The sequence below is a fragment of the Microdochium trichocladiopsis genome (genome assembly GCF_020744255.1).
Source record: "Microdochium trichocladiopsis strain MPI-CAGE-CH-0230 chromosome Unknown B0I36scaffold_13, whole genome shotgun sequence".
Lineage (NCBI taxonomy): Eukaryota > Fungi > Ascomycota > Sordariomycetes > Xylariales > Microdochiaceae > Microdochium > Microdochium trichocladiopsis.
The window spans coordinates 826,800-854,338 of NW_025763556.1; the positions used below are offsets into that span (position 1 = coordinate 826,800).

The 27,539-nt window shown below is 57.0% G+C and overlaps 9 protein-coding genes and 1 non-coding gene across 10 annotated transcripts; 6 read left to right on the plus strand and 4 right to left on the minus strand.

Annotated features, from left to right (window-relative positions):
* Positions 1 to 1,077: 1,077 nt before the first annotated feature.
* On the plus strand, positions 1,078 to 3,719 carry B0I36DRAFT_389282 (heterokaryon incompatibility protein-domain-containing protein; the record flags this gene model as incomplete). The annotated part of the gene is made up of 2 exons (XM_046161310.1): positions 1,078 to 1,756; positions 1,822 to 3,719. The coding sequence occupies 2 exons, from the start codon at positions 1,078 to 1,080 to the stop codon at positions 3,717 to 3,719; spliced, it is 2,577 nt and encodes an 858-aa protein (XP_046005332.1).
* Positions 3,720 to 4,216: 497 nt separating this feature from the next.
* B0I36DRAFT_425795 (zinc alcohol dehydrogenase) lies at positions 4,217 to 5,767 on the plus strand. The gene is made up of 2 exons (XM_046162358.1): positions 4,217 to 5,121; positions 5,185 to 5,767. The coding sequence occupies exons 1-2, from the start codon at positions 4,399 to 4,401 to the stop codon at positions 5,629 to 5,631; spliced, it is 1,170 nt and encodes a 389-aa protein (XP_046005333.1). The 5' UTR covers positions 4,217 to 4,398; the 3' UTR covers positions 5,632 to 5,767.
* A 463-nt stretch (positions 5,768 to 6,230) lies between these two features.
* B0I36DRAFT_t203 lies at positions 6,231 to 6,301 on the minus strand. Its single transcript has one exon. It is a non-coding gene; the product is annotated as a tRNA-Gly (tRNA).
* Positions 6,302 to 6,943: 642 nt separating this feature from the next.
* Positions 6,944 to 7,619, plus strand: B0I36DRAFT_355592 (uncharacterized protein; the record flags this gene model as incomplete). The annotated part of the gene is made up of 2 exons (XM_046157455.1): positions 6,944 to 7,495; positions 7,593 to 7,619. 2 exons carry the CDS (start codon positions 6,944 to 6,946, stop codon positions 7,617 to 7,619), a joined length of 579 nt encoding a protein of 192 aa, XP_046005334.1.
* Positions 7,620 to 8,357: 738 nt separating this feature from the next.
* On the minus strand, positions 8,358 to 8,927 carry B0I36DRAFT_369331 (uncharacterized protein; the record flags this gene model as incomplete). The annotated part of the gene is made up of 3 exons (XM_046159760.1): positions 8,358 to 8,390; positions 8,453 to 8,641; positions 8,715 to 8,927. The coding sequence occupies 3 exons, from the start codon at positions 8,925 to 8,927 to the stop codon at positions 8,358 to 8,360; spliced, it is 435 nt and encodes a 144-aa protein (XP_046005335.1).
* A 1,744-nt stretch (positions 8,928 to 10,671) lies between these two features.
* On the plus strand, positions 10,672 to 12,232 carry B0I36DRAFT_378110 (kinase domain protein; the record flags this gene model as incomplete). The annotated part of the gene is made up of 5 exons (XM_046160631.1): positions 10,672 to 10,916; positions 10,982 to 11,316; positions 11,374 to 11,675; positions 11,747 to 11,912; positions 11,994 to 12,232. The coding sequence occupies 5 exons, from the start codon at positions 10,672 to 10,674 to the stop codon at positions 12,230 to 12,232; spliced, it is 1,287 nt and encodes a 428-aa protein (XP_046005336.1).
* Positions 12,233 to 12,627: 395 nt separating this feature from the next.
* Positions 12,628 to 14,461, minus strand: B0I36DRAFT_255477 (major facilitator superfamily domain-containing protein; the record flags this gene model as incomplete). The annotated part of the gene is made up of 2 exons (XM_046150881.1): positions 12,628 to 14,219; positions 14,326 to 14,461. 2 exons carry the CDS (start codon positions 14,459 to 14,461, stop codon positions 12,628 to 12,630), a joined length of 1,728 nt encoding a protein of 575 aa, XP_046005337.1.
* A 1,443-nt stretch (positions 14,462 to 15,904) lies between these two features.
* Positions 15,905 to 17,132, minus strand: B0I36DRAFT_389285 (uncharacterized protein). Its single transcript, XM_046161311.1, has one exon. It carries the CDS (start codon positions 17,048 to 17,050, stop codon positions 16,286 to 16,288), a length of 765 nt encoding a protein of 254 aa, XP_046005338.1. The 5' UTR covers positions 17,051 to 17,132; the 3' UTR covers positions 15,905 to 16,285.
* Positions 17,133 to 18,076: 944 nt separating this feature from the next.
* On the plus strand, positions 18,077 to 24,647 carry B0I36DRAFT_397902 (ankyrin repeat-containing domain protein). Its single transcript, XM_046161597.1, has 3 exons — positions 18,077 to 18,371; positions 18,456 to 21,339; positions 21,418 to 24,647. Exons 1-3 carry the CDS (start codon positions 18,086 to 18,088, stop codon positions 24,584 to 24,586), a joined length of 6,339 nt encoding a protein of 2,112 aa, XP_046005339.1. The 5' UTR covers positions 18,077 to 18,085; the 3' UTR covers positions 24,587 to 24,647.
* An 811-nt stretch (positions 24,648 to 25,458) lies between these two features.
* B0I36DRAFT_369336 (uncharacterized protein) lies at positions 25,459 to 27,282 on the plus strand (the record flags this gene model as incomplete). Its single annotated transcript, XM_046159761.1, has 6 exons — positions 25,459 to 25,542; positions 25,622 to 25,886; positions 25,949 to 26,284; positions 26,339 to 26,445; positions 26,510 to 26,718; positions 26,784 to 27,282. The coding sequence occupies 6 exons, from the start codon at positions 25,459 to 25,461 to the stop codon at positions 27,280 to 27,282; spliced, it is 1,500 nt and encodes a 499-aa protein (XP_046005340.1).
* Between the last annotated feature and the right edge of the window lie 257 nt (positions 27,283 to 27,539).

Here is a 27,539-nt window from a genome sequence, read left to right on the forward strand (position 1 = left end):
GTGTGGTCGATCAGGAGAATCGGCGAGCGCGAAATTTCGAATTCTTGTGCGCCCGAATCTGCTACTTCGACACAAGAATGCAGATTTATGCTTCTTGAGCAGCTCGTCTACAGAACGCCTCAAATCCGACAGCTACCAGTGGCCCAGGATACTGCACAGCGATCACGAGATGCTACTGCATAGCGACACTGACCGGACTGTCAACATGTCTTGTAAAATCTTCAGACTTGGCCAAAGTCCTCGCCGATAGCTGTGGACTAAAACCAGAAATACGAGCGGCGAGCACCTAAGACAACTCTGGCTGGCCCACACTCGGATCGGGCTACCGACGACTTGGGAAAGCCCGCATCTGGTCCCTATGCCCATAGGTCCGCAGCTGCTTGTCTATGTCTGACCGCAATCTATCATTTGCCACGAGCTTGGTCAGCGAGAGGTAGTCATGATAGCATGGCTACCAAAAATAAGGTGTGATGTCACATTCCCCGCTGGAAAAGGTACGGACCCCTGTCGCTGTCATGCCCGCCCACAGCGAATAGAGAGGCTTGGTGGTCAGCAAGTGCGTCACTCAAGCGTAGAGGCTACAACGTATCTGCGCCGCACAAGCTGTCACGCATTAGACAGGGGTTTCGACTTTCGCTGGTTAGGCTGTTCGAGCAAGGCCTGGCCAGGAACAGGCCTCACAGAGCCCTGCTTTGTGCGTCCGATCCTCAAGGGATATTTGGAGAGTTATCGCTGCAATAGATTGCGGCTGGCTCGATCGCTTGCGTCGGAGCTCACGTAGGAGTGCATGGTAAGTCTCCGAAAAGCAGTATCGCTAGGACGTCATCGTTGCAGGGGGTTTGCCCCTGCGTGGCACCTTGGAGCAGCACCGTAACCCAAACACGGCCCCTACAGCCACCTGGACGCGAGACATCGAGATGTAATGACTGCCAGTCAGCCAGCGTTTTACTTTTGTGAGCCCGAGCGCTTGGCCCATCTCTTTCCACCTTCACTCCACTTTCGCTCCACTGGACCCTTTACCATTGAACGCAGACGACTATGATTGCGGTATAGTGTTTGGCGACTTCTACCGGCGCCATGTCTCAGGAGTCGGGAATCGACATTACTAGCCTGGAGCGCGACACAACCTTCAACAAACACCCAGCTTATCCCACCCTTCCCGCCGTCAGATATCCTTATCCAGGCCCGGCCATATCCCGCGCCCATCGCCAGATCCGGCTGCTGTACTTAGAAGGCCTGCCCACAACCAGCAGTCGTGACGTGCCGGATGGCTATGCACACCTCTACGGAGACCTCGTCTTGACAGACCTCGACCGATCTCCGCCTTACATTGCCCTGTCATATGTCTGGGGCGAGCATAACCACCTCGACCTGCAAACGATACGCATCCGACGGCCCGGCTCAGCAGACGATGACGCCGGCCAGATCCCCATTACAGAGAACGGCTACCAAGCGCTGTGGCATATTCGCAAGAACGCTCGTGGCCCTATCTGTATCTGGATCGACGCCGTGTGTATCAACCAGGACGACCACATTGAGTTGGGCCACCAGGTCCGGTACATGGGCGACATCTACAGCACGGCCCAGTGCGTCTATGTGTGGCTTGGACGTGGCGACGAGGGTACGGACCGTGCGATGCAGTACCTGCGCGCCGTTGGCAACTCGTCCGAGCGCATGCCGATTGCTGTCGAGCATGGGCAGGATGGGCCGAAGTGGAAGGCTTACAAGCCAGTGTTTGACAGAAAGCTGTGCTTGAGTAAGTCGATTACAATCCTCGACTGCTGAGGCTTGCAGGTTTTCGTTTTGGCTGACGGATGATAGGTCGGATTAGAAATTTCCCTTGGACATTCGGCGCACGGTTCTTCCAAAAGTCTGCGTCAAGGGGTGAGGGCAAGCTACTACGATTCCTGCTGCGAAACTGGGTCGTCGAGCCCGATGACCTCAAGCGCGTCCTCGACAACACGTGGTTGTCGAGATCATGGACTCTGCCCGAGTTCATTCTGGCCAGGGACTCGCTCCTCATCTACGGGGATGAGACGATCCCATGGCAGGAGTTCCTGGGCTGCATCTGGCGGGGCTCGTTACGGCGGCACGACAGCCAGACCGCGCACTGGCAAGCGCTTGCACAAGCGTGGCTCAGCCTTCCACGTGACGAGCTTGGCTCCGATGGCAGCAGATCCAGGTATACGATGCGAGAGCGGCTGCGCCCTTCCAAGACGACTCTGTTCCTCACAGACAAGAAGATTCTCTGGTACTTTGTGGTGCCTCTGATGATCATAGGGATCTGGGTCGGCGTACACGAGCGGTTCCAAGACAACATCCAGGGACCTGACGAGAACGATGCGTTGTGGTATCTACGGGTCGTCCTTCCTCCCGTGGCTCTCGCACTCATCACGGTGGTCTTGGTTTGGTTTGTCCTCAAGATCATGTACGGCGCGAACCGGGGCTCTGAGCTGCCGCTCAAGTCCTACGGAGATGACGAGCTGTTCAACATGATCAGCACCGCCATGCTCAACCGAAGGTGCACCAAGGTCCACGACAAGTGCTTCTCTCTCTACAGCGTGCTGGAGAGACATGGCATCAACATGGGCATCCCGGACTATGACCTCGACGCGCAGCAGGTCTACGTCAACTTCTTCGCCCGTCTCGTGCAGGAGAATCCCCAAGCACTTGCACTGCTCGTCGACGCCGCCCAGTACTCACCTGCTCCAGACTCTACGAGCAGCCTGGGCTCATCAACCACGCTAAACTCAGCAGACGCCACCACGCTGAGGCCATCCTGGGCACTCAACCTCGAAGCCCACGACCGCCCGCCCTGGCTCCCGAGAGAGTTCGTCCTGGGCGCCGCCAACACGACCAAGATCCCCAACGCCGTGATCTCGCCCCGCGTCTTCACCGACGTCGGCGTGCTGCGCGTGCCCGCGATCCCGCTGGGCATCATCACCTTCCGGACGGACCTGACGGCGCTGTACGAGCTGCACAGGGACACGGCGCGCGAGGTCGCCAAGGCCGCGCTCGCCGAGCTGATGCTGCTCCTCGAGCACACACAGGACATGTACAAGGCCCGGCCCCGCCTGCGAAGGAGCAAGGAGGCCAACCTGCGGTCCTCGCACTTCTTGTTCTTCCGCTCGGTCATGATGCCCGATGTCTGGCTCAAGTGGAACCACCAGCATCACTACTCGACCGCGGCGCCGCGCGAGCACCACCAGTCCAGCAGCAGGACAGAGCATTATGGCGGCGGCGGCCGTCGTGTCAATAGCACGGGCAGTCGCAGTGGCGGAAGCAGCAGCAGGTCCCGCAGTACCAGCAGCACGAGCAAAGGATTCCGAGCCAAGTCGGAACGCCGCCTGTGGGAGAGCAAGTCGACCTTCAACCAGCTCGCGCTCAAGTACAAGCGCTTCTTTATCCCCCTGCTGCGCATCATCCGCAAGCACCGCAAGTACCGCGACAAGGACATGCGCAAGGAGGAAGCCTCGCGCGGCACCAGGGACGAAGAGAAGAGTCGAGGGAGTCCTCCTGAATCGTCAATGGCAGTAGGACCAATCATGCTTGTGCGGTCTGTCGACCGGCTGTGGAAGGTAATCGAGAGCAAGAAGAAGCTGCTGAAGGCGTTGGACGAGTGGTGCATGAGCGTGGCGAGCAGCCAGCCGCGGTCGTTCTTTGCGACTGCCTCGGGATTTCCCGGGACTGGAGGGGTCGATATCCGTATTGGGGACTAGTTGTTCTATGTCCCTAATGCGCCTGCGCTCATGGTACTGCGCAAGAGGCAGTACGGTCCGGGATATCATGTTGTCGGACCGGCCAGTGGTCCGTTCAGGGCGAGAGGCGTCCACGCGGGAGTCGAGTTGCAATCAATAGATATATATTGAGTCCACCATAGGGCACGGAAGTTGATAATCAATTGAACAGATCAAGACAATCGACTGTTTGAATTGCAATGCAAGCTCAGATCTTACTGTTTGCAGCATTCGTTAAACTGTCATCCTGACGTGCAGGGCAGCCGGGTGAGCACTAGGAGAATATGGTTGGGCGCGAGACATCTGTGTTATGTCGCTGGTCTTAGAATGTGTCATCGCCATAAACCCACGTGGCCGTCGTTCAACATTGCTGCCTACACTAGCATGAAGATGGGAGGTGAAAAAGCTGCGGCTGAAGCCGGTAGGTTGTGCAGGCAGCACGCAGAAGTCTCACTTTCCCGGTGCGGCTGACATCAGATGTCAGTTCGCCAAGACACGGCTGAGGTTGCTTGCGAGGGGAAGGAAACCTCTTCATGTACGCGACTGCGCCTAATCAACCTCGATGTCATTCGCATAGCGACAACAAGCAACAAGCCTCGACCTCATCTTTGAACAGCTCCTGCTAGGGAAAGCATTTCACCTTCACCACGACCTAGGCAGCATGGCGTCGGCCACGACGGCAAAGGCATGGCGCTTCACCAGCACCGGGCAGCCATCCGAGATCCTTCGTCTGGAGGAGGTCCCCATGCCCACACTCCCGCCTCCACCTGCTCTGCTCTTCTCTAAAAAGAGGAACAATAAAGCATCCAGCGCCGACCGGGAGCAGGAGGAATGGCTGATCGTGCGGGTTGCTTACACAGCGCTCAACCCGGGGTCGCAGTTTCACTTCAACGTCATCCCCGCGTTTGCCCGTGCGCGGACCTGTACCCCAGAGCTCGACTTTTCAGGGACGGTGGTTGACGTGTGGAGACCCGACCAACACGACTCGGCAAGTCGGGGCGATCAAGGACCATCGAGAGGCTTCAGCAAGGGCGATGAGGTCATTGGCTTCATGCCCATCACATACACGTATCCGACTGGAGATGGCGCACTGACCAACTACATCCGCGTTCCCGCGCGGTACGTCATTCGCAAGCCCGAAAGCGTCACCCTCAAGGAAGGCGCCGGGCTGATGTGCGCGTCGTGTTCGGCGGTCATGCTGACCGACGAGGCGCATGTGAAGCGCGGGGACCGCGTGTTGATTGTCGGTGCGAGTGGCGGTATCGGGACGAGTGCTGTGCAGCTGGCGAAAAGTCTCGTTGCAGAGAGCGGAGGGGAAGGCCTGGTAGTTGCTGTGTGCTCTGGGAGGAACCAAGAATTAGTGCTAGGGCTTGGTGCTGATGAGGCGAGTCCCTTCTCGCTCGTGCAGAGAGATGTTCTCATCCCATGCTAACCTCTCGGGTTGCAGGTCATCGACTACACCAAGCATGAAGACCTCGCTGCGGAGCTCACCCGCCGTTTCGCTGACAAGCCTTTCGATGCCATCCTAGACGTTCACGGGAACCAAGCAGTATACGTGCAGTGTGCAAACTATCTCAAGGCCGGCGCAGATTACGTCGCTTGCAGTGCCCAGCTGGAGTCGTGGACGTTGGGCCACTTTCTGCGCACCTTCTGGCTCATCCAGTGCAACACATACTGGCCTCTGTCCTGTTGGCTGGGAGGAACGGGGCGGAAGTTCAAGCTCATCGCCATGATGGATCCTGGAAGGGCTTTGATGGAGAAGACAGCAAGTCTGGCAGAGGCCGGAACTCTAAAAGTCTGTGTCGACAGTGTTTGGGAATATGAGAATGCGCTGCAGGCGTACGAGATACTGATTTCAGGCAGGGCAAGAGGTAAGGTGCTGGTTAAATGGTGAGGTGACTTGGCAGACAACTTGTACCACTATTATGTAGTTGATTAAACTCCTCTCAAAATCCGCTGATCAAGCGCATTTAGTGTTTTAAATGCTGGAGAAAGGACCGCTGTGTAAGCTCGGTTTTTCTGCTACCACCACTTCATCTACGATCTTGTACATACCATTCAAACAATGTATGGGGTACGTGCCTGGCTTCTTTTGCCACGTTTTGAAGAAGGGATAGGTGAGCTCGGTACCTTGTGCAGCTCGACTACTGCTATCGAATCCAGATGGAGTCGGCGCACGAGCAAGTCCCCTCATGGCGCACATTCAACAAGTGTGCCCTTTCGTGTGCGTGCATTTCGAAGTAGCAGTTGCCGCGGGCACCAGATTGCTTTGTCTCACTGCTCTGGCTTGACATGGTCGACGACTAGATATGTGGGAGATGAGATGCCAGGATTGAGGGGCAAGTTGCACTGTGTCACACTATTCACGTATGGTCGAACCACTTGGCAAAGCTCTTCGTGCAGAGTGCACCGAAAACAGAAGAAAAAGCAGTTTCAAAAAGTCAAACAGAGCCTTCGATGCTTCTGAATTGGAAGTCAAAAAGAAGATTGCGATGCATCAGCCGTGAATCGAACACGGGGCCCATCGATGGCAACGATGGATTTTACCACTAAACCACTGATGCTGTTTCTTATTGGTTGGAAAAGACTTCGACTAATAAGCAATATGAATATTAATTCATTCCGCATATCACGCGTGCTTGCCCAAGTCTGCATTATTTGGACTAGCTACAGCTGAGCGGTTCCCGCACCTGGGTACGGAATAAAACGCTGTATCAATGCGTCGATTTCAGCTGTCCCATGCGCTGTCAATGGGTACTAGGAGATAAGTTACGTGAACTACGAGCTGTTCCAATCCGTCCGCTGTTTCGACTAAATCCATGTACAATAGGAAGTGCCAAAAATGCACTTCTATGCAGGAGAAACTCTGAGAGAGCTCGGTGAGAGCAAACGTTGGAGCCAAAAGCCTCTAGGCATCCTTCTGTGGGGTGCGGACATGGTCAATCAAGCAGTTAGCACAGGTATTCAGGGATTAACATCTTCCCATGCGGTAAGCTCGGATCGAAAGTGCATTTCTGCGATTCCATGAGGACAAGCGCTGCACGAATGCCCGGGGGGGTGTAAGCATATACGCTTGATGGGAGTCTTGTGAAGTGATGTGTGTAGAGCTTACAGCAGCGGTTGATCAATTTGATACCGGAGCATGCATGGCACACTCCAAACGGCACCTTCTTGATAAAACGTTCCAAATACCCAATCCACACAACATGTTCAAGTACGTGACTGCTGCGCTATCGCTCACGCCTCTGACTGCGGCCGTGCCAACATTATCCGCACGAGACGAGCTGCCAGACTTCAACAAGCTCCTAAGTCCTGAGGAACTCGCCGACGTCATCGCAAGCTCTGAGCCGGGCACGTTCGGCATACTTGGCACTTCGATCAACAACATCACCGATCCAAATCACCTCTTCAAGCGCGAACCAGGAACCTTCTGCAAACAGGACCTGGCGCAACTGTTCTGCGAGACCAGCGACGCGTCACCGTTTATCTTGGACTGCTTCTACATGTACAACCTCCTCATGTCTCGACAGGAAGAGTGGGACATTGCTGTCGCCATGGGCTCACGCACTTTTGCCTGGGCCAACTCTTGCTGCTTCGAGATGACGAATTTGGAATATCTCTACACCGCCTACGTCGGCGGCGGAGACGTAGCCAAGCTGGATGAGAGAATCATCAACACGTGTGGGTCGAATGGCAAGGTCGGCGGCTGGGGCAGGATTGGATGTCCTATCAGGGGAACTCCGAGTGGAGGTGTGGCGGTAAGTATCTGGCTTTATCTGTGGCTCTTTTTGAACACGTCATCTGCCCTTTTTATGCGGATCCGATGAAGAAGAGTACTGACCCTTTTATTTGCAGCTGAGCTACAGTTTCTACCACTGTTGAGTGGCTGGCGCATGGGCTGCTCTGCGTCTTCCAAGGCGCGATCAGACTCGTTGACCATTTTCACGTGTGCCGCAGTCTCTCCAAGATTCTGCTCTGATTGAGACAAGAGACAATAACGCTTGTGTTAGGTTACCGAGAAAGAGGAGGCAGCTCTGTTGCAGGATTATCCCAGATAGTGGTAAACAGAAGCTCATTTGACTGTGCTGTAATCTGGACGGGTTCGCTGTTGTTTGAATGCATTTCAATCTTTTGCTGACAAAGGTCTGCCGCCTACGCATCCAATATTTGGCGGAGCAGACTGATAAGAAATGGGACCGAGATATATTCAAGTGCCTTACAGCCTTTGGAGTGAAGGGCAGGTGGAGGATTGTAGCATAGATATATTGATGATGAAGCACTACCCTGCTATCCTCTGTGACAGTCCTCATGTTACGGCAGACCTAGCCAAATGTCCCAATTCTGAACAGATTCTATTCTAAGCAACGCACAGATAATGTAAAATCGACAAGAAAGCACCCCTTGTAACAGCCCTGCTACTTTTTCTTTTTTCAAGTTGAGCATTGCGAGCCGAGCATGCTGCGCACCGGCGCATTGACGCCTGGCTACGAGATCTACGTTTGTGCCTGTGCCCCTCCCCAATGTTGTCAAACTTCCTTTCAATTGCGACACGAGAGTGGAAGGCGTAGGATTGGAATTACCTCCAAGAAGGGGAAGAGTGGCCATGATCTCGCTCTCCACCTAGTCAGTCGGAAATGTCTCATTTTGATCCCACTTTCTCACTGTTAGCATTCATGATTCCATACGAAAGGTACTTTGGAGAGAAGTCTTCTAACATGTTCCGCGATGCAGCCACCCTCCCATCGGAAACGATCGACGACAGTACCAAAGGCGCTGCGGTAGTTCAACCAGCCCATGTTTCCACGGAATTTCGTGCCAAGGACTGTGATGTCTTGTGAAGCCCAGATTGGAGAGAGAATGCTCCAGGCAGAAGCAGAGCCATTCTGGGCAAGCGGGTTGTGGTTCTGCCGCCATGTGTTGGTCAGCACGACTTGCTCATTGTGATGCATGAACAAACGGGGTCAAGTCTCAACGCACAATGTAGTCCTCCACAATGAAAGTAAACGCTTCCGTGATGTTCTTCGTGACAATGAAAGCTTCGGCAAACTCGTTGAACCGGGCTTCAGTCTGACATTCTGATGGAGCCGGCGTTGCCCGCACACATGGTGGTGGCGCTTTCAAGTTGGGAGTCTGAGCATTGACAGCGGCGCCGTAGAGAGGCAGGAGGACAAAGATATTTGAGACACGCATGGTCAAATTGGTGGGCGATGGCTGACGTAGCTATAGGGTGTCTGAGAATTTGGGAACGACAACGAGTACGTTCTCGACGGTCTTTATGCTACATAGAGAAGACGATAGCCAGCAACAATTACAAAGCAAAGTGCCGAGGTAGTAATTCCACCGTAACATCCGGTCAGGATGGCCCTGGGAAGTAAAGTGACAATCAAACTCTGACGAAGCCATGTTTCTGGAAAGTCATGCCAGCTTTGGCATGGACCGTTACGGTCCGCGTCTGGCGGCATCAATGCCCAGCCGGCCCAAGCCAGAGTGTTAAGTGCCGAGCCAATCCCTGCACGGGATTTGGTTCGCCCGCCTCCACCTTCCACAACCTTTATTCCGTCCGACTAATGCACAATAGGCAGGCACAAGACCGACAGCGAGCATCGCCTTTTAATGTGCAAGGCTCCATGATAACAAGCAACGCGTACACACGCATGGGTATCAATTAGTGTTTTTCGATGAGGGAGGTCAAAAGGGGCTAAGGGAACCCATCAAGGTGCAAGCATTCCGAGATGCGCGGCATGTACAGAGTGCTGTAAGACATTGAAAGGAACCCAGCTGAATAACCACGGCAGCATCACACGTCTTCTGCCAGAGTAATGCCAGTCGCGCAGCCTCATTTGCGGCATATGCTGGAGATTGCCGAGAAGTCTAGCATGACCGCCTAGGTCGGGCTCATTTGACAGAGTTGATCCTCTGCCTCGAATGGCGAGGCTTGACCTCAAGGTCTCTTGGCCTCTTAATATGAGCCAAAACCCAATTCAGCCTGCCCGGGGTCGTCAAGGTGATCCGAAGTGGTGTAATGCAAGAGCCTACATTCCTGGCAACGGTTATGGCTTCATGATGCACAGGCCAATGCAGGGTCAATGACAAATTATAGACGAATCTGTAGACAAATATGAAGTGAGAGAAACAGAATTCAAGCTTCTGATTTTAAACGGCTATTTGAATTAGCCAGCCATCGTGCCATTTTATCTTGTGTCTGTGGCCTGGAAGGGGCTTGCGCTCCTTCACTTTGACCGCAGCCAGCTGTTGGCTGCTACCAACCACAGTTCTGAGAGGTCCGAGGCGTGAGAGACACCTCTTCCGCAGAGCTTGTTGGCAAATCGACATAGGCAAGCCGCGTCCTGAGATCAATAGTGTGTTCCGTACCTGCGCTAAAGCATCTCTCGATATTTGAGATCGTGCGCTACTTCAGCTTACGAGCAATAATTTGTGCAGCAAAATACCGCTCAATGACCAATGCCAGCCTTCAAGCAGAAAAGGGTCTTTGCATCAGTCACTCGTACTTCTGCACCATCAATGCCTGAGTTGACGTTGTTTCTCGACTGGCTTCATCTTGCATCTATCGATATTGAAACTGAAGACTCGAACAAATTGTGCACGGCGATACATACATCTGGCCACATTTCCCTGACTAGCTCAACACGAGGAGGCTACACTCCAATTTTCTCTCGAATACACAAATTTCTTTCAGTATTTTGTCCGCTGAATAATGGAGAGCCGCGCGGAGGCCACATATCTATATCTAGACTTCCGAGCTCAATACAGCAGCTTGTGGCTGGAGCAGAATGCATGTGGGGCGGCACGAGGCGGCGCGAGACATACGCGGCACCAACACCAGCAGCCACGACCACAACAAAGCAAACCAGCAAACAGCCTAAAAACCAGCAGGAGCCCACCACCAGCCTCCCGTCATCTGGAAACGTCAAACATGTCGTTCATATCACGGGTATGGAATCAGCTGGGGCGCCGTGCGTTGCGGCCACGCTCTTTTGCCAATCCAAACTTCACACGGCTACCTCCCGACCAAGGCATCGAGGAAGAGACACTGCCCGACTACCTCCCACAACGCTACTATCCCGTTCGCATCGGCGAGGTTTTCGCTGACCGCTATCAGGTAGTCGGGAAACTCGGTTACGGAGCCACCTCAACCGTATGGCTGGCGCGAGACTTGAGGTATGGTCCCTGCCCTCTGCGTTGACGGTCGATGGAACCCACCAGGCTTACTACCGAAAATATAGCCAGCGCCGCCATGTCGCTCTCAAGGTCTTCATACGTTCTCAAGCCCTTGGAGACCACTTGGAGAACGAGATGGCCATGTTCAAGCGAATAGAGCAGCGGCCGTCTGACCATCCAGGTCGAGACGCTGTCCGGACTCTGCTCGACTCGTTCCAAGTCAAGGGCCCAGACGGAGATCACCTGGTGCTCGCCCATCCTCCACTATGGCGAAGTATCGAAGCTATCATCAGGCGTACCAACCCACGCAGACTTCCACCGTCCGGCCTCCGCTATGTCTTGAAGGAGCTGTTCCTCGCCCTGGATTACTTGCACCGGGAGTGCAACATCATTCACACGGGCAAGATACTAACCCCAAGAGGACATTTGGCTTTGGAAAACTGACCATCTGCAACAGACATCAAGGCCGACAACATCATGTTCAGCATCTCAGACACTTCAGTCTTCACCGACTTCGAGGAGGCAGAAGTACGGGAACCGTCGCCCCGCAAGGAACTCGACGGCAGGACCATCTACCTCAGCCGAATCCTCAAGTCCACTGGCATGGTCGGCCCTCCCGTCCTCTGCGACTTTGGCTCTGCCGTCTTCGGTGACACTGAGCACCGCGAGTGCGTACAACCACACGTCTACCGAGCACCCGAGGTCACCCTGGAAGCCCTATGGGACTACAAGATCGACATATGGAACGTCGGTTGCATGGTATGCTCTCAATTTGCCCACTTGATCAACAACGCTCAGCACTTGTTACTAATTGAGAAATGTGTGTAAAGATTTGGGATATCTTCGAGGGGGCCCAGCTGTTCAATGGCATAGATCCGGAACATCACGCCTACCGAAGGAGGGCCCATCTCGCCGAGATAATCGCGCTCTTGGGGCCGCCGCCCAAGGACCTCCTCGCACGCGGCCACCTGGCGAGAAAGTTCTTTTCGGATGAAGGTGAAACAAACCAGCTCCAACCGGGCCCCTGCCGACAATGTCCCCCAAGGGTATTGACTGACCACTACTTTGCACAATCAGGTACCTACATTGGTGGACTTCAAGTTCCAGACCCGACGCCGCTCGAAAGCCTAGAGGAGCTTCTTGCAGGGGAGGACAAGAGACGGTTTTTGGAGTTCATGCAGAAGATGCTCCAATGGGATCCGGAAAAGCGCGCTTCTGCGGCGGAACTACAGCAAGATCCTTGGATTCAAGAGCCAATTGAGGGGCAACTCGCAGAAAGTCCTCGGGGTGTTGCAAAGGATGTGTCAAGAGGCTAGCTTCGCATGCCACAGCTGGTGCCTCCTGCTCAGTGGGCGCCAAACTTGAAGCGGAACAAATATTGTTGCACCACTGCGTTAGACTTTTAAATCAATGATTCTTTTGTGGTGGGCTAAAGTCTGATCAGCGCAATAAAATACATGTTACAGTGCTTGCCATCCCGTAAAGCGATGGCAGTGTCCAGGACGTGAAGCAGTCGCGCTCCCGAAGTGACGGTGAAACAGCCCAGCAATTCCACACTCCATGCACGACTTCACCAAGTCCACACAACCAAGGAGAACAAGCAAAGTTCACCCCTACTAAAGACTGATGGGTCCTGGGCAAACGACTCCATTCATCATGATTGTGCGAGTGACAAGGCAGGGATCTAAAGCTACGCCAAAGCAGCGACGAGCTAGCGGTCGGCGGTGTCATAGCCAGACTCCTTGCGCGCGGGGGCAGCGTCACCGTTGGTGCCAGCCTCAGCAACGGCAGCCTCTGCTGCGGCTCCGTCGAGCACCGGCTTCCCCGTCTCGCCGCCGCGAGGGACAAAGTCGAGGGCCTCGAACTTCATCAGAGCGCCGCAGGCGAGGGACAGCAGGCCGGCGGCGAAGACGATCCAGAAGAGGCGCACGATGACGGCCGTCACGGCCTCGACGACGACCAAAGCCAGGGCCGGGTTGGCCGAAGCCCGCTCGAGCAGGCCCGAGTTGACCCCGGTCAACAGCTCGAGGTACTCGTGGTCGGTGAAGGCTTCGCCGACGAGCTGGCGGCCGACGTTCTGATAGACGGCTCCGGCGATGGCCAGGGCGACGCCGACAGCGCCGAGCTGGGACATGTTGTACAGCATGGCGGCATCGAAGCTCATCGACTTGGGCAGGAGGACCGAGGCAATGGGCATGCCGAGCGACCAGATGAGACCGCAGCCTAGACCGATGAGTGCCTCGAAGCCGAGGACCTGGGACTCGGAGGTGTCTGGGCGGACGAGCTGCCACAGGCCGCTGCCGAGGACGAGCAGGACCGAGCCGGTGACATAAAAGACCATGTAGTAGCGGATCCTGGGCAGCAGGCCACCGGCGATGAAGATCATGACGATGAAGGGGCCGATGAATGGCAGGAGGCGGACGGCGGCCGAGACGGGGCTTTCGCCGCGCGTAAAGGCGAAATAGAGAGGCGTGTAGTAGAGCGTGACGCCGTAACTCATGGCGGCGCAGATGCTGCAGATCGTGACGAGGAGGACGACGGGCTTGGTGGTAAGGGCCGTGATGGGGAGGATTCGGCGCTCCGGAGTGGTCCCCAGGCTGAAGGTCTGCTGGGCCACATAGGCAACGAGCACGAGTCCAAAGACGACATAGATGGCAATAGAAGATCTGGAGCCCCATGGCCAGGTGGTGCCGCCGCCAATGCAGGCAAAGCCCAACAGGACGAGGGTGGCCATGTGCAGGACGCAGCCGAGCCAGTCAATCTCGCGCAGGTGCGTCGACGTCGACTTGGGACTGGGTATCTTGAAGCGTGGGTAAGCGGCAATGTTGATGCCGAGAGCCACCGCACCCATGACGACGACAATGTAGAAAGCCCAGCGCCAGGTAGCGTGTGGATTCTCGGTAAAGGCGCCTCCGATCAAGGGCCCCGTCAGCAGGCCGATGGCAAAGCAGGCGCCGACCATGGCCTGGACGATGCCGAGCTCGGCAGGCAAAGCAAAGATGACATTGTATGTCAAGATGACCTGGTACGAAAGGGAACCACCTACGCCCAGCAGAGCGCGGCCGACAATGATGGCTTCGATGTTCGGAGCGGCGCCTGTGAGCACGGCAGAGGCCATGACAAGCACTATCGCAACGAGGGACAGCATCTTGAGCTCGAAGATGTGCGTGAATTGACGGAACAGCGGGATGCACGCGGCATTGACCAGCGAGTACGCCAGAGATACCCATGGCAGCAGCTCGATCCGGCCAAAGGCCTCATAGATGGCCACCTGCGTGTTGGCGACGTTGGAAACATCGTAGCCTGCAAATTTCGACAACGGGAATATACTGTCAGCCGGACCAAGTACTTGAATGGTTTGAGGGTACTATATTGCACTGAGAAGATGTAGAGAGTGGAGAAGACTTACCATTGATGCCAGAAAGAAGAGCTCCAGCAACCAGCATCAGCTTCCATTTATACACTGGCAGCCCTGCTCGGGGGTGGCCGGCGGGGATGGCGACGGGTGCCTTGGGGGCTTTCGCCTCCTTCTCGTTCACGCTCATGGCGCTCTGGTCCCTGCGAGATAGGCAAGATGCGGCTGTGTTATTCTGTGGTTGTGGCTGTCATCTAACAGGAAGTTTACTACTCAGACAGACGCGCCGGGCAGGCGGGCAAGAGCAAGTGTTTATTGAACGCGGAACCCTGCAGCCTTTCTTCATTTCCCAGACCAACAGCGCGGCATAATACCAACGGTGTCTGTAATCTGTCTATGATAAAGGAGCAGGCTATGGGGGCGAAGCCTTAGCATCCTGTGGTGTTGGATGTCTGCATATTGGGTCTGACATGCAGGCATACGGCTGCAACGACCCAATGGCGGAGCATGTTGTCTTGCTCTGCCGTCACCCCTCGTCTCCACCAGCAACCAACCCGACCCTGCCGTGGCGGCCGCCTCGCAGGATGGCGCGTCGATGGGCATGCCCGACGTGGGATCTATACCGAGCCACCCCCAAGAAGTGCCGAGTTCAGTCGTGATTGGTGGCGGATTCCCAACCAAGCACAAGCTACACATACTTTACATGACCACGGTACCTTGGCAGGAGTACTCGCATCAGCGCCGCGCTGAGGTAAGGTTGATATTGTTATTGTTCCGATTGCCGTTGGTATACTCCTCCATTTAGCCTTGATGCGAGCTTCGCCTTTAACATTAGACTTGCGCATGTATGAGAAGCGACATCACCACTTGCAACTGCACTTTTCCTGCCAATCGCTGCCCAAATTGACGGTCGCGTCTTGACAGGGCCGCGGCGGTGCTCTGTCCCAATCCGGCCTTCATGCCCTATCCCTGCCAGCCGACCTGCGCTTAGCTACGCGCATGCATGTTGGCCCTGAATGCCAGAGCCACTGCGGTGTGAGTTACCAACAGGGTGATACACCCGGCTTGGGCTGCGCCCGAGGGGACTCATCCTAGCCATACATGTCTAGGCCCGCGATTGTCACCGTCACCTGTGTGGCATCACTCGAAAGCTAGTGCCGCGACACGTTGGCCCTGCGTCTCACTGTACTATCACGCAGATAAGCAGCTCCGTTGCATGCTGACCAACGGCGGCGGCTGTCACCTTGGCATGACGTAACCCAACCCCCGCCAACCCGTCTCCCCATTCACGGTTCAATCTCCTCGGCGCGCGCGGCCGCTTCGCAGGGCTTACCGTGCCAGTTTTAGCTCCCTGGGGCTTGGGGGTCGCGGAGGCACAGCCTAATCGGGACACGAATTTGATGAGGTTGTTGGCAGCCTATGTGGTAAGCATTCTTGCACTTGTGCAGTGCAGTCTGGTTTGCACTAATTAGCGTGCAGCCGGTGAGGACTGAGAAAGGGTGGACGAGTACGAGTCTGCTCTCAGCACGTAGTCCGCCTTGCGATATACACGCCTGCTGCCTCCAATTATGTGCGACGATGTGCTGACCCAATCTTCATTCGTGGGCATGGCCATCAGGCGCAAGTGCGTTGAGTATCGAGTCTAAGTTGTTCGCCTGGCAAGCAGGGGAGACAAGATGCATCTTCATGATCGCGGCTTGGGACGTGGCGGCGTTTCAGGTTCTACCTCTGTGGGTAGACATATGCAGGATCAGATACTATGGTACTTCCCTAGCTATACCCTAACCAGGATCCACCTCCATCGGCAGCTTGGAACCTCCTGACAAGGCCTGGTCTCGATGCATCTTATCATCTCGTTTTTTTTTTCTCTTCTTTTCTTTCCATTGCAGCGACTGAGCCGAGGCGTCCGGACACAGACCATTTATTGGGATGGCCTGCTCGTATCCGCAAATCCAACAATCTTCCACTGGCCCTCCAAGTTGAGGTTCCGAAAGACGTTGACGCCCCGGCTCCGTCAGGAGCCGCCTACAACCACCACAAACGGCGCCCAGACGACAGCCAAATCTCCGCAGACCCGCACTTCCACATCATGTATGTCCTCCGAGAAGGCGGCACTGGCCGGGAACGTCGCCACGACCGCCTTCAGCCTCTCTATCAGCGAGTCCACGCTGACAATCAGCGGCGGCCATGACCCCCGCCAGAGCGTGGCGCCCATGTCGGGATGAAGCACGGCGGCGAACGCATCCCAGTCCTGCCGGCTGAACGCGGCCAGCAGACCTCGCACAGGCTCCGCGGCCGCGACTGCGATTTCCGCTTCGGCGTCCCTGATGATCGGCGGCAACGGTTCCGTGATCTGGCGCGCCACCGTCGTCACGCCGGCAATCTTCCACCCCGCTTCTTGTTGTTGCTCCTGCTCCTGCAGGTCCGGGTGGTGCCGGAGCAGCGAGAAGACGTGCACGCCCCGCCGGGCGCCAGTGCCGCCGACCGACTGCTCCGACCCGGTCCACACGAACGCCAGGTTGTCGTGCACCCAGACTTCTGGCTCCGGGTCGGCAAACTTCTCGGCGATGCCCGGCGTCTCGCGGATGCGGTCCTCGAGGATGTCGAGCGTCTGGCTCATGGTGTAGAAGGACGGCGCCATGCCCCCGCCTGGGCGGATCACCCGGGTGGCCTCGCCGATGACCATTGCGCGCGCCGCAGTCAGCGGCGGAGGGGTGTTTGAGAGGGATTTGAAGTACTGCGTGAGTGCCGCGAGGACGGCTTCCTTGTCACCGTCCATTGTGTGTTTGTGTGTGTGTGTGTGTGAATGTGTCTACCTAATCAAAAGACTGCAGCATCCGCACAAGATGGGATAGAATGTGCTCAATGGTGCGCCGTGATATGGAACTTGGAAGAAACAAGAATGAATTGAGATGAAAGACGCCGCCCGAGGGCATTCAAGCTTTTGGCGACAACGGCTGGCCTTGTCAGCAAATTGTGGAGAGTCGCAGCCGGCTTATGCCACGAAGGAAGACGACCCCTCAGATCTGTGAGCGGCGTCGCAGGGCCGAGATCAGAGTACAGGGGCATGCAACGACTCAGAGAGCAACCGAATCCCCGCCAGGATCCGAGCCACGTGAACCAGCCACACTACTCTTGACAAAACCTTTGCCGGTATAATCGTATAGAAACAGGCAAGATTTCTTACATGGGATGGAGGAGCCCCTTTGGTAAGAAACAATGGTTGCGTACGTAATAAACGTGTTAGAGTGCGAGGTTTGCATGGGCTGTATAGTTATGGAATGGACGTTCAGAAGACATATTGCAAGAAATTGTCAGTGACCGAATTAATTCCTAAAGCTCTGTAGGTATGTTGCACACTCTTTTCCAGCCTGCTGCAGTACTGATGGTAACTTCTACGGGAACTCCAAGTAACGAGTTTCTGAAGGAGACTTTGACGTAGAAAACTTTGCCGGAAACAATTGACGCCGAAGACAAGCGAACCAGGGTCAGTGCATGAGGTATTGCAAATGCTCACTGCTGCTCAGCAGAGCTTGGCGTTCAGCCTGTGACGTAGCCGCAGCGCGGCTCTTCGGAAGTAAGCACCTTGCCCGTGTAAGAGTCTTGGCTCTCGTTGTGGGGAGGCATTGCCCAGGCTCACACAACGCGGCTGCCTGATACTATCACATATCTTACCAGCGTATCCCGCTGCCGATTTTCACCTTCGTATGGACCCGCGCCAGATAAATCTCCTTGGGTCGATCCAGTGCGGCGACTTTGTTAGATCGCCACCCGTTGCAGCCTTGTCATATAGTTGACGGAGTTTCTGCACAGCATGGCGCATCGTGGCACTCTAGAAGATGCTCCGTGGGATGACGACGCCGTGGTTCTCGCCTTTGAGGACGTCGCCGACTTCAATGAGGACAACATCCTTCCTCTGCCAGCGGACGAGCTTGCAGACGTTCGAGCATGGCTGCAGCCCACCAACTATGAAGGGGACGGCAGTGAGTTAGCCAAGCACGCAGCAGCACATCTCGGAGGCACGGGCGAGTGGCTCCTGAAGTCAGCTGCATATCGGGAGTGGCATGACAGAGACGGGAGCGACGTGCTTTGGATTCGAGGTAGGTGACAGTACTCATGAAGCACGGTGATTGTCAACGGGGCGCAAGACAGGCCGCTAAACAATTAACCATGAATCAATACAGGCATACCTGGGTCAGGCAAGTCTGTCCACGCCGCATCTCTGGTCCACCAGCTTCGCCAAGAGCAAGTCCCAGTCTTATTCTTCTTCTTCCGGCACATCATCGCAGCGAACCACCAGCCTGTTTCAGCGGTGCGAGACTGGCTCGCGCAGATTCTACCTTACAGCCCGCCTCTGCAGGCAAGGCTGAAGAGCTATGTGGCCGCCTGTCACACGCTAGACAGCACATCCTCGGTAGACCTCTGGCAGGACTTGCAGATGGCACTGCGGCAGATTCCGAGGGCATTTATCGTCGCCGACGCGCTCGACGAGATGGACCGCGGAGTCAACAACGGCGAGATGCACGCCTTCATGGACAAGATCGTGGAGCTGACCCGGCGTCGACCCGGGCGTACCAAGATGGTCATCACGTCCCGGCCGGTCGCGTACATTGAGTCAGCGCTGCGGCGGGCAGGCGGCTCTGTCGTCAACATACGGCTCAAGGAAGAACTTGTCGACCACGACATTGCGACATTTGTAGCGCACCATCTAGCTTCGTCGAGCATCAGTAACGATAACCAAGCACTCATCAAGGCGGCAGTGCCTGGCCGCGCCAACGGCTTGTTCCTCTATGCGAAACTGGCCATGGACGCTTTCATGCGCCCGGGGGCCGATGTCCAGGCTATCCTTGGAGGGCTTCCACGAGACCTCGACACCATGTACGCCGACATACTAAAGCAGCATGCCCTGCGGAGCGGTGTGGCCGAGGAGACGCAGGTCCTGATCTTGCAGCTCGTCACACATGCCACGCGGCCCCTCCGAGTGCTCGAGATTGCGAGCCTCATCAATGTCACGCAGTGCCCTTCCAAGATGCGGGATCTCAAGGCAGCGAAAGGTCTGGTGCGCTTGGCCTGTGGTCCGCTGATAGAGATCCTGCCTGATGAGTCCGTCAGCGTTGTACATCACTCGCTTACAGAATACCTCACTGGCGTTGACGATGATGCCGGCAGTGTTCATCATAACCATCCTATTCTCGAGGCTGGCGCCACGCATCAGAGACTTGCATTAGCCTGTCTGGAGTACTTGCAGTCTGAGAGTCTGATGAGCGATATTTCTAAGCCGTGGAAAAAACACGATACGTTTGCGCAGTATGCTGGGAAGAACTGGTTCGTCCACGCTCGCAAGGCTACGCTGGCCGGCCGCACTGAGCAGGCCCGGCTCAACCAGGTCTTGGACAACCTCTTTCAGTCAAAAGAGCACATTTGGGAGATCTTGTGGATGGCAGACGTCGGCGTGGCAGTCGGTTCAGGAATGGACGTGACCCCAGCCTACGCCGCGACCGCCCTCCGGCTGCATGAATACCTCGATATCGTGCTCTCGCGGGACCCCAAGCAGGCCCGTGTCGACCTGGGAGCCAGCCCGCGAACGTCCTCGATCTGCCTGGCCTCGCAAAAGGGGTACGTCGAAATCGTCGAGTCCCTGCTCAGAGCTGGGGGTGACCCGCGTGAAGTCAACATGGGCTCGTACACGCGCGAGACACCTTTACACTTTTCTGTGCAGAACAACCACCTCGAGATCACCAAGCTCCTCCTCGACGCCGGGGCGGATCTGATGGCCCTCAGGAACTTCCAGGATCCGTCCACTGGCCTCAACCAACGCGTGTCGCCGCTGCAGTGGGCAATTACGCACGGCTACACTGCGGTGCTCGACGCCATGCTGCCACACATGAAATCTGTCGAGACCGTCGGCCAGGCTCTGCTCTGGACAGCCTCCGCCAGTCGCGCCGACATGCTCGCCGCCGTGCTGGGCCATCCCCTCGCGGCTCGCCTGAGCAGTAGCGGCGATGACGGCCCCGGCCATCTTTCCAAAGCACTGGCCCAGGCCGCTGCCCGCCACAACGCCCCGATGGTGCGAACCCTCCTCGACGCCGGCGCCGAAGCGACGGCACTACTACACGCCCACGCCGCTGATGGCGAGGGGCAGACTGCAGGAGGCCTCGGGATGCTGCACGTCTGGGCGGCAGGGGACCCTGACGTCGACATCATGCCAGACGCCGCTCACATTTCCAACCTCCCGACCGTCGCCAGCAAGACATCAAGAGACCCAGAGGCCGCTGCCCGGGTGTTCCGGATGCTCGTCGCTGCCGGGGCCGACGTCCACCAGCGCACGTCCGATGAGCTGCACAGCACGCCGCTGCACTATGCGCGGGACGCGACTACGGCGCGGCTCCTCGTGGGCGAGGGCGGCGCCGACGTCGGTGCGGTCAACTCAGGCGGGGAGACGCTGCTCCGGCTGACGCGGGACCCGGCCACTGTCAAGTATATCCTCGAGGTGATGAGCACCGAAAAGCCGGAGGAGGCGGCGCTGGCGGGGACGACGACGACGACGACACCGGAGATTGTGGCTGCAATGCTGGAGCGCCTGAATTCCGACTGGTACCGCTGGAACCGGACGCTCTTCCTCGAGCAGGTCGAGGTCTTTCTTGACCACGGCGTCGATCCGACTACGGTTGTGGACGAGGACGGACAAACGCCACTTCACCTACTCGTACAGCTTGTCAGGACCAACGCTGATAGTGAAATACGTGGCTGTGGAGGTAGGCGGGGCCCTCGTGGTGATGGCGCTGGTGAGGTAAAGGACACCCGTGTGCCTCTGCTCCAGCGACTGCTACGACATCCCGGCATGGACGCCAACATGCGCAACGCACAGGGACAGGCGGCTCTACATCTGCTCAACATGACCCCGATAGAGGCATACAAGGGCAACATAGATCTCCTCGCAGCCCTGGTGGACGCCGGGGCGGACCTGGAGGCCCGCGATGGCCAAGGGCGTACTCCGCTCTTCTTCATGCTCGAGTCGGACGAGGCCCACGTCCGGCCCGACATGATGGTCACCGCGTGCAAGGAGATGTTCCAGGCAGGCAGCCGCCTCGACGCGCACGACGCCTCGGGCCGCACCATGCTCCACGCCGCGGTTGCCATAGGCAGTCGGGGGCCACTTGTCCAGTGGCTCCTTGACGCGGGAGCCGATCCGCGAGCGGTGGATCGTGAGGGCAACACGCTGTTCCACGAGGCACATGACAAAGGGCCGTGGCCATGGAGAGTCTACAAGGAGGGAGCGGGCGAGTTTGCCTTGTTTGACCAACTGGCCAGTCTCGGCGTCGACCCGACACAGCCAAACCACGCGGGGAAAACGCCGCTCCACCTGGCGAGCACCATCACGCCGGGGGCCTTTCACCACGACAAGCGGCCCGGGCAGCGCGAGTCGACGACGACGTTTGACTGGTTCCTCGGGAGGCATGGCCCTGGCAACGTCGACGTGGCGGACCCGGACGGCGTCACTCCCTTACATAACGCGGCCACCTTTTCCGAATACATGGCTCGGCGGCTGCTCGAGTATGGTGCCGACCCGCTCAGGATGACCAAGGAAGGGCTCAACGGTCTTCACCTTGCTGCTCGCGCACGGCAGGTGAATATCCTTGGCATGATGCTCGAAAGCGTCGCCGAGTCGGACCGTCGGGCCGGAGGACGCAACACCAGTACTCACCGCCACAGCCGGTCGCCTTTATTCTATGCGGTGGCGTCTGGGAAGCCGGAGAGCGTGAGGCTCCTCCTCGAGGCAGGCATGCCCTTGGTGACCCTACGGCCGCAGACAGAAGAGTATCAGGACTCGGTGCTGCAGGCAGTTGTCGAGTTTGAAGAGGAGCTTGCAAACTGGCCGCGACGGCCCGTTGGTGTCAAGCTCGGCAGCAGAGATGTCGGTAGCGTCTCTCTGGGCGACAGGTTCCGCATGCCCATGGCGCCAATGGCTCCCCCCTCGGAGCGTCTCGACGAGATACTCGACCTACTTTCCGAATACGGCTTGATCCCGAAGCACCACATCAGGATGGCGATCGTGGAGGCGGCCGAGAAGAAGGCAGCTTATACTCTGACATGTCTACTTCGAATCAGCGAGCAGCTCGGAATGGAGTCGTCAACCGAGGTTGATAATGGCTCGCTGAGTGCCTTGGTCGAAGCCAGGCAGGAGGTTGCAAAGCCCTTTGAGGAGGCCATCGCTGCAAGGGGAACACTGTCTACCGACGAATTTCACGAGGCTATGAAGGAACGTCTCTTTGATGTCGTTGCCAAGGGGTTGTCGACGCCCGACAGCGCTCTGCAGGTGCTCGAGACCAGCCGCGGGCGCCACGACTTCGGCACGACAATTCTACAGTATCTTGCAGCGGGGGGCCACGCGGCTCTCCTGGCAAAGGTCGCGAGCGCCGAATCTATTGCCAAACAGTCCCACGAGGGGGTCGAGCCTCTGCTCGTCACGGCCTGCAGGCGCGAGATCCCCAACATGGATGTTGTGAGGCTTCTCGTCGAGCATTTTGGCGTCGATGTCAACGACGTGGGCAAGGTCATGCCGTCTTACTGGAACACTGCCGGGACTGGCCCAAGTGGCACCTCGGCGCTGCACGCGCTCGCAGAGGGGGGACACTGGTGGCAGGCCGCCCAGGCCATCCCGTATCTGGTCGCTCACGGCGCCGACGTCAACATCCGGTCACAAAAGGGACAAGCGGGAAAGTTGACGACACCGCTCAATGTCGCGCTGAGGCCCCTCATGTGGCACTGCAACCTGAGCGTCAGCAAGCGTGCGGTCCAGGTCCTGCTCGAGCACGGTGCAGACGTGACAGCCGTCGACGACCAGGGCGTTTCACCCCTCGACCGGGGAATGCGGGATGTTGAGATCTGGGCCCTCCTGGTGGGCAAAGGAGCCAGGGTGTCGTCGCAGGACCTTATCGCCGCCATCGACAACGCAAATCCAGCGGCTCTAGAGGCGCTGCTCGCCGCCGGGGCGGATCCGAACGGACGGAGGAGCTCACCACCGCCCATCGAGAAGTTCGCGCGGGCCTCTGATATGTTCGGCCAACTCGACCTCACAAAGGAGCAAAGGTTCCCGCTCCATCACGCTCTAGTGACGAACTCCAACAAACCGGACGTGCAGGCCAGGATGGTCAGCTCGTTGCTCAAAAAAGGCGCTGACCCCTTTGCGAGATATGATAATTCCTCCCTGCTGCACCAGATCTTTGCGCGAAAGTCTTCCTGGGAACCAGACTCGTGCCTGCGCCAGATGCTCGAGACGGGAGCACTCCGAGGCCTAGACCCCAACAGCACAGATGCCCACGGCGTCACGCTCTTTCACCTGTCGTGCCGGCACGGGCCGGACAAGCACAAACCTGGGCAGAATGCACTACACCATGGTCCAGGCGAGCCCCCGACACCAGCGGCCATCATGCTCTCACTGGGCACAGTCGACGTCTACGCCAGGGACAAGGACCGGCGCAACTCGCTGCACCACCTCATCGCCGCGGGCGAGCCACGCGCCGACACCGAGATGATCCGCACGGTCAGCCGCTTGGCGCCCGAGCTCATCAACCAGTGGGCTTACGGCGGCGGGCGGACGCCCTTCCACGAGGCCGTCGCGCACTTGTCGTGGGCGGCGGGCACCGAGGTCGTCGACATCCTGCTCGACGCGGGCGCGGACCCCACGAAGGCCGATCGGGAGGGCAACACGCCGCTGCATATACTGCTGGGCGGGGAGTTCCGCGTCTCTTTGGATAACAACGGCTCCGACGACACCAAAACCACCAACAGGACCAGTAGCAGCGCCGTCGTGGTCCTCGACAGACTCCTGTCACAGCCTGGCGCGGACATCAATGCCGCCAACGGCGCCGGAGTGACGCCCTTGTTCGCCTATCTGCGCAGCGGCACCGCCAGGCCTGCAGACTACCAGCGGGGCATTACTTGGAAACAGGGAGAGGATTTGGCCGAGATCGAGAAGTGGGAGGTCGCCGTGCTTGCCATATTCGACGCGCTGGGCGCGGACTGGAGCGTGCGCTGCAGTAGTGGCAGCGGCAGCGGCAAGACGCTGCTGCATGCTGCCGTCGAGTGGCAGGCAGGGTATGCTGGGGGGCGGGCCGCGCGGGTAAAGTACCTCTTGGGTAAGAACGTCGATCCCGGCGCCGAGGATCAGACCCTCAGGACGGTGCTGGACTATGCTGCTGCTCTTGGGGCGAGGGATGTGTTGGAGTTGTTTGGCCGGACTGTTGAAGTTCCAAGATTTGGTACTGGGAATTCACGTGTAGCTGAGGATGAGGACGAGGATGATGACTGGTAGAGGGGGAGTAGCAAATATTCCCGACTACATAGGTTTTTATTATTATCTCATCCATCTATAACTTCCGCCTTGATCGTTAGCTTTCCCTATCCCTTTCAGGTGCGCCTGGCGTCTCAGATCACGGCTCCTGCGTGTTATACCGATGTCTTTGTTCAGACCACCGGGGTACGAGTTTCGTTAAGAAAATGCATAAAAGAGGACGATGGTCAACTGGTGCTCCTCGTTAACATTGAGTGTGTTTGGGTGCCCAGCTTATGGCATTTCTTGTGACCGTCATTTTGTTTATTACTTGCTGGCATTGGCACCACGGGACATGGATGTATGCATGCCAACCCTGCTGGCCAACATCGTCTAGCTGGGGCCGACAGCAAACAGTTATTTGTTGGTCACACCCATCCCGGTCTTAGAAGGCGCAGCCGCTGGACGGGAGGTGACCAACACGCAAATTCGCTTGGCAACCCAGAGCACTCGTGCGTGGGCTGGGCCAAAAGTGCAGATCCTCCAAGCTACGGTTGTGCTGCTCTGTCACGCATCTGATTCGCACGCTGAAATCTGTGTCTGACACTAGTCATTGTTGGGGTCCGGAATGTGCATTCCCCAGACGTCAGAAGCATGTTCCTTGGGCGTCCATAGGCCAACATTCATCCACGGATGAAGCTTTCTTTTTGCCTGCGGATTTTCCACTTCCAGCTTGTGTCCGCAGTGGCGCGGGCGGCTAGAATGTTGGACGTGCTGGGGCCGACTGACTCGAGTCATATATCATGTACCCGCGCCCTCATTTTCCTCAAGCGATCGCCTGCCCTCCCTTCGCCTCGTCTATTGTTAATACTGTCCACTTGATCGAATTCAAGCACCCTGAAATATCCTCGGCCATGGCTTACCTGATCACTCTTGTAGCCGCGATTAGCAGCTTGGTTCCTGTTGCTACATGCAAACGGGACACCAAAAACGAATGCGTCTGTATCACTCAGCCTTTTGCACCCTTATCCAGCCCGTGCGGAAGAATTCGCGCTGACGAGACGTTGGATTCGACAGTGCGCCGCGTTCCTCGCCGATCCATCGCTGCGGGACAAGGTTTTCCTGCCCGAGTCGTCCACCTATGCCGAGAGGCTGGCCGACTACTACTCCAAGAACGCTGCGCTCTCCCCGTCCTGCATGGTCTTGCCACTGAGCACTGGCGATGTTTCCGCCATTGCCGCAACCATTTATGAGAACGGGTGTCAGTTTGGGATCCGAAGCGGTGGTCACTCGGCGTACGCGGGTGCTAATAGTGTCGAGGGTGGCGTGACTGTCGACTTTGGTAGGTCCCTGTGCTGTTGGGAGCTTGCGGGCCCAAACTGATTGCTGATCTCTATCTCTTAGGCTATATGAATGCCACCTCGTACACACCCGGGTCCGGCTCGGTGGTCATTCCGGCTGGGTCCACGTGGGGCCAGGTTTACGAGACTCTTGACCCCTTGGGTGTGTCTGTGGCTGGCGGTAGGGCGTCTTCCGTCGGTGTCGGCGGCTTCACGACTGGCGGTGGCTACTCGTTCCATGCTAACGCGGTTGGCTGGGCCTGCGACACGGTCCGGAACTTTGAGGTTGTGCTCGCGAACGGCACCGTCATCAACGCCAACTCGGAGGAGAATGCAGACCTGTGGAAGGCGCAGAAGGGAGCGTCAGGTAATTTTGGCTTTGTCACACAGGTCGAGTTTGGTATGTGCTTTTGCAAGATCATTGACTGGCGGGCAGTAGGCTAATTTGCAACAGATGTTCAACCGACCAACAGGATCTGGGGCGGCTTCATCTTCTATCCTGCCGCGCAAGCCCTTGCTCTCTTCGAAGCTTATGTCGAGTTTGTGAACAACATGGACAAAGTAGGCTTTTCTTTACCTGCCCAAGCCCGCAACCAGCCACTGACACTTCCGCCCCATGATACAGAAACCGAACAGCCAAGCGCTGATGGGGATCATCGGCAACGAGACACCCAATGTCCAATATCTCGCACCGATTTCCGAGAACACTGGCGTTCCCGACCGAGCAGCCTTTGAAGGCTTATTCTCCATCTCAAACGCTACCAGCTCAGTCAAGGACCACACGTATGCAGACATTGCGCCTCTTGTCGTGGCCTTGACCCATCCCGGGTGGTAGTAAGTCCTAGACCTTTCTCCACGTCTGCAACCATGCCGCCCTTTGCTAACGCCAACCCTCACAGCTCAAACTGGATTGTCGAGCTGTACGCCAGCAACGTCGACATGCTATCCTCGATCAACGACTCCTTCCTCAAGACCCTGGCCAAGATGCGCGCGGCCGTCCCAAACCGCCAGTTCTCGTTCCTCGTGGAGCTGCAGCCAGTCACGCAGTCCATTGTGAAGCACAGCGCCGCCAGGGGCGGCAACGTGCTCGGCCTCGATAGTGTCGTGGCCGACGGCCCCGCGGTCATGTGCATGCTCTCGCTGACCGTCGAGATGACCGACCTGCAGGAGGCGCTGCTTCCCCTTGCCCTTGATCTCCGCGACGAGATCGTCGCGTACGCGGACGGGAAAGGGCTTAACAAGAACTGGCGCTATGCGCCATATGCCTGGGGAAATCAGGATCCGCTGGCGGATTATGGCACTGAGAACATCGCTTTGATCAAGGCTGCGGCGGGCAAGTATGATCCAGATGGGGTGTTTCAGACTCTGCGGGCATCGGGCTTCAAGATTCCTGTTTAGACAGTGGTGGCAAGCGGCCTACTTCACTTCTAGACCTAGCAAGATGCAAATGGACGAGCTGATCCATTGTAAAACTCCTTGCGCGGGGAGAGAATCAGAATACGTCATTGCGAGGAGAAAATTAGAACGTGAGCACGGCCTGAACAATGGGAAAACTATTGTTCGACCAATAGTAAGCAATTTCCCTCAACGTTTTCAGGGCAGCCTTTGCATACAGAGGATAACGCTACCTCATTACTTAGGGGAATGGAGTCGAC